General features: G+C 33.2%; 1 protein-coding gene across 1 annotated transcript; it reads left to right on the top strand.

Moving 5' to 3' along the window:
• The first annotated feature begins 3,132 nt into the window (after nt 1-3,132).
• LOC145036598 (uncharacterized) lies at nt 3,133-4,540 on the top strand. Its single transcript, XM_078985059.1, has one exon. The coding sequence runs from the start codon at nt 3,248-3,250 to the stop codon at nt 4,301-4,303; it is 1,056 nt and encodes a 351-aa protein (XP_078841185.1). The 5' UTR covers nt 3,133-3,247; the 3' UTR covers nt 4,304-4,540.
• Nucleotides 4,541-5,252: the final 712 nt, after the last annotated feature.

Raw genomic sequence — 5,252 nt, 5'->3', positions numbered from 1 at the left:
TGTGGTGTCTTATTCTTCTGCTGAGGCAGAATATGGAGCCATGACAAATACCGTTTATGAAAATTTATGGTTAAGATGGTTAATTCTTGACTTGGATGTTGTTCAAAGTAAAGCCACTCCACTAATGTGTGATAATGAATCAACAAGACATATAGATGCTAATCCAGTATATCATGAAATAACTAAGCATGCTGAAATGGATTACTATTTTGTCTGTGAATGGGTCAACAATGGAGAAATAAAGACTTATGCCATTAATTCAAAGTTACAACCTACATATATTTTTACCAAGATCCTTGGTGCGATACGTTTTCAAAGTTTACGTTGCAAGTTGGGTGTTTGAAATCTTCACATGCCAACTTGAGAAATAGAGCGTTGGAGTTTATTTAGGGTTCGTTTCTTATCTTTTACTTTATGGTTATCTTTTATATATATATATATATATATATATATATATATATATATATATATATATATATACACACACACACACACTTTTGTAATCTCGTTTTTTGAATATATGAAGAATTATTCAGTACCAAGTTTATTATTCTTAGTGAAAGCTTTCCTAAAAACCTAAAAATAACTTTCCAAAACTAAACACAACCTCTTTAAAATAAAAATATTTTGATCTTCAAAAACTTCACAATCTTCCAACATAAATTTAGATCCAACATATCATATATATATATATATATATATATATATATATATATATATATATATATATATATATATATATATAGAAATGATCAAATGAGAACACCTAAAATGTTGAAAACGCGATAACAGTTATGAATATATAAGGGCATATAAGTAATTGTATATTTAAATTAAATGAAAATAAAATAAAATTCAATCAAATTCCCTTAAATTTAGGATTAGTTACCAAAAAGAAAGAAATATTTGATTTTTTATTTTTTTTATTAATGGAATATAAAAAACATTTTTACCAAAATTTATTTAAAAAATGAAAAAAAAATCAATTTTTTTTCTCCTATTTCACGTTTTTTTTCTTCAAAAAAAAAAAAAAAAAAAAACAACCCCAAATAAAATACATTTATATTCACAAATGATTATTTTTTTCAAAAACCTGAAACTACTCCAACCATAAATGAATACATATCAATTTACAAGTAGTCCAATTTTTTTTTAATTAACTGAAAATAAAAAAAAAACAAAATACCTCTAATCATAAATAAATACACTCATTAACACATTATTACATTGCTATTCACAAATGAATACACTTCTATTAACAGATGAGTACCCAGCTATTGACAAATGAATACCTCTAATAAAAAATAAATACATTCATTTACACAAGAATGCATTGTTATTCATAGATGAATACAATGTTATTCATAAATAAATACACATTCTAAATGTATTCATAAAGAGAGATCATGAGACTTAAAGATAAGAAAGATGTGGTAGACTGCAGAAGCTAGAGTTCGCACTTTCGCGCCCGTCATCTTTGTCTAAGAATCCACACCAGCGTCACCAATCAAATTCGATCGTCCAAAGCCCTAATCTAGGACTTGGGGAACGACTACAAGTGAGATAATGGACTTCGATGAGTATGAGTACTTGGAGAAGACAGTTGACGAATCTGACAACAAGAATGGTTCGTCTTTGAAGACCAAAGACAGAAGGTCTCTCTCGCCGTCTCTCTCTCTCTCTCTCTCTCTCTCTCTCTCTCTCTCTCTCTCTCTTTCTCTCCATCCATACACTACTTCTGTGACATTCCAATCGGGAAGACCTTTCTTAACGGCTACGACGACAGCGATGGACACGTTCTCTGTGTAAGACCTTCCTGCTCCCATCGTTTTCTTCGTCCCCTTTGTATTTCTTTCTCCTTCTCCATTCTTCTTCAATGCGGTCATCTTCAACATCTTCACCATCATCTTCTCTTCCCTTCCGCTTCCGTTTCATCAGATTCAAGGATGCGGGTCTAGAATCTACAATGAATACCAATGAAATAAAATTGAGTTGTAAGAGAACAATTGGAAATCGAGTTGCAAGAGATCGATTTGTCGTTCAAGCCTTGGAGGGTTTTGGTGATGGCGAGGTCTGATGATGATCGAGTTGAAGGAGGCCGCTTTTGTTTCATCGATTTAATGCCTTATGAGATTAGGTCAAGAAATACAAAGGTAGAGAGTAATTATAGGAGTTTACAAAATAAGGGTAATGCTTATTTACCTTAATAGCCTTTATAATTTTCTTTAATTTAAAAATTAAAATTTAAATGTGTTAATAATTAGACAAATAACAATTAATTATAGACACACATCTTAAAAATTAGATGGTTCAGATCTGTTCTCGCGTTCTCAACCTTTTAGGTGTTCTCATTTGATCCTACTCCTATATATATATATATATATATATATATATATATATATATATATATATATATATATATATATATATATATAGTATTGAAGAAGTATGTCTTATTATATTCCAAATTTTTTTTTAATCGACAATGATTTCTCATTGTTTGTGACTGTTAGAACGAAAACTTGTAAATGAAGTTTTTTTTTTTTTTTTTTTGGCATATATCAATCTCTCATGAATTCTGATACTTGTCATTTTTTGGTATTTTTGAAATAAATATTATTCATTTGTTAATTTTTGATTTTCTTTCAATTTTTAAAATTAAAATCATATTTATATATGTAAAGTATTAAATATCATATATATGATATTAAATTACAATAAATACGTTTCTTCGTTTCTTATTTTAAAATTGTATATTAAAAAAAATATTTATTTATTTTTTAATTTAATGTGTAATTTTTTTTAAATCAATCCGTATAATAATCAGATCTCACACCTAGTATGTTACAAATGACAACGTCAAATGTATCCGGATGAACTTTTTAGTCCCATCAAAAAATATGGAAACCAAAAATCAAAATATTTCTTCTACTAACACAATATCAATGCTAAGAAAAATAAACCCAACCCATAATCACAATACCCAACTCACAAGTGTCAAAGTGACTTAACTAATTGGTTTATTTTTGGGCTTTAATGTATGGGTTAATTTCTAGGCCCAACTTCAAGAAGCTTCACAGTTCACACAGATAACACGGAAGAATATTCCGTCGGTCTAGAGTTTAAACTTTACAAACCCTCGAATATATCCCCCTCTTTCTCTTTTACCACCATCCATCTCTGCGTGTTTTTGTGTGTGTAGCAAGCAAGGTAACAGCGAAGAAGAAAACCTAGGGAATCAACAGCCATGGCGGAACACCGTGTAAGCAAGAGGCTGAGAAATTACGTCACCAACAAGGAACAACCAGAATTCACCGGCAAAAGTCTCAGGAAAATTCGAGTCATCTGCTCCGACCCTGAAGCCACCGATTCATCATCGGATGAAGCTGACAGCGGAGAGCGATCATCGCCACGCCGAATTGTTTGCGAAATTGTGATTGGGGTCAAATCTGAAGAAGCCGAGGAACCTGTGGAGCGGAAGGATTCGGCGGATCAAACCGGAAAGAAGAAATTAACCGGAGTTCGATTGCGAAAGTGGGGTAAATGGGCGGCTGAGATCCGTGACCCTTTTAGCAGAAAAAGAATTTGGTTGGGCACATATAACACCGCGGAAGAAGCATCGAAAGCATATACGACCAAAAAACAGGAGTTTCAAGCAAGATTGTCGGCTTCTGCCCCAATTCGACCCAAATCCGATGGCGAATCGTCGACACAGGTTTCTCAGGAGGCCGATCATTACTCTACGGAGGGGGAGGAGAAGGAGACGCGTGTGTCGGGTCGGGTCGTTCCGGATCACGCCCCAATTGCGAAATCGAAAGTGGTTCATTGGAAGAAGTGGGATAGATGGGGTGCCAATGTTCATAACCCGGTAACCAATCCAAACATCCAGTCTGATGATACATGTGATGCTGAAGAAGAGGCTTCAAATACACTCCAATCGATGAAGATGGGTTTGATGCCGGGTTACATGGCCCCATTCAGATCAGAAAGTGGCTCATCTCGTAAATCCTCAAAGACCGAGACCAGCGGTGGCGGTGGTGGTGGTGTTGGTGATGAAACAATCAGCGGCACCACCACCACCACAATCACTACCACCACCACCACAACTTCCATTGAAGTATCCACAGATGAGAAAGGAGGAAACACAACTACGGAGGAAGGTCAATTAAGTGAAAATGTAGATACAGAAGAAGGAAACAAGCCACCATGGTTGGGTTTGGGAATCGGTATGCTTGTGATAGATAACAATGGCAATCTGTTGGGTCAATTCAGCAGACTGGATGATGACCTGAGGATCTGCTGATTAACAACAAGGGCAAGAAGCTGTTTATGTGACTCCAATTACCTTCTTTGCTGACTGCAGCGATTGTACATGTTTTTAATTCTGCAACAGTCACTGGTATACGAATATCATTTGTTGAGTCTTTCCTGCTTTCCCAGTAACATTTCCTTTCCTTTTCTTCTTTTCTTTTCTTCCATGGAGTCAAGACCTGTGTATGACAATTGCATTTTGTGGTTCTACATTCCTTGAGCTCTTCAATTTGGTATTTGCAGATTTACATTCTTTGAACTTTATACATTGAAAGATAATAAACGTTTCAGTTTCAAATTCAACCAAGAATTGCCTTCAAAGTTTTAAATTCTGTATATCTCACAAGGGTTTGTTTTCTTTCAATGTTTTTAAAGATGTTATAGTAGTAGGATATGTAGATTGATTTGTTATTCCTGATAGTGAAGAAGACAATATGTTCATCAAAAGCCAGCTTGCTCCACCATTTTTGGGAGGTAATTATTTTTATTTTGTTTGTGTTATGCAGTGAGTGTTTATCTATCAAGTGATGTTATTGTAGACTGTTTTGATTCCTAAATGTGTTCTTAGATGGAAACATTATGACTTCATAATCCTTTTTTTTGGAAAATTTTGATGCAGTCTTCAAACATTTGTGAGTTGGCTATTATCCAATTGCTACATCTATTTGGTAAGTAACCTTCAACATCTAATAATTAATTTCTTGAAATATAGGAGATATAAATGTTTAATATAGATAATCACTAATGTATAGAAGAAACTGAAAAAAAGAAACTGATTTGCAATATTCTTTTGTTGTGTAGTGCAATGTTGAAAATGTATTTAGTTTGCAATGTGTACATTTTGTGAAATTGGAAAGAAAATAGGAAAAGAATTTTAGGCAACTTTTTATTATGTTGACATCTTTGATCTTCTTATAATAATAAATATGATATGATATGTA

The sequence above is a fragment of the Lactuca saligna genome, chromosome 3 (assembly GCF_052625555.1).
Source record: "Lactuca saligna cultivar CGN05327 chromosome 3, ASM5262555v1, whole genome shotgun sequence".
Classification (NCBI taxonomy): domain Eukaryota; kingdom Viridiplantae; phylum Streptophyta; class Magnoliopsida; order Asterales; family Asteraceae; genus Lactuca; species Lactuca saligna.
Note: the sequence above shows the minus strand (reverse complement) of the source record. Positions and strands in the feature narration are given on the sequence as shown.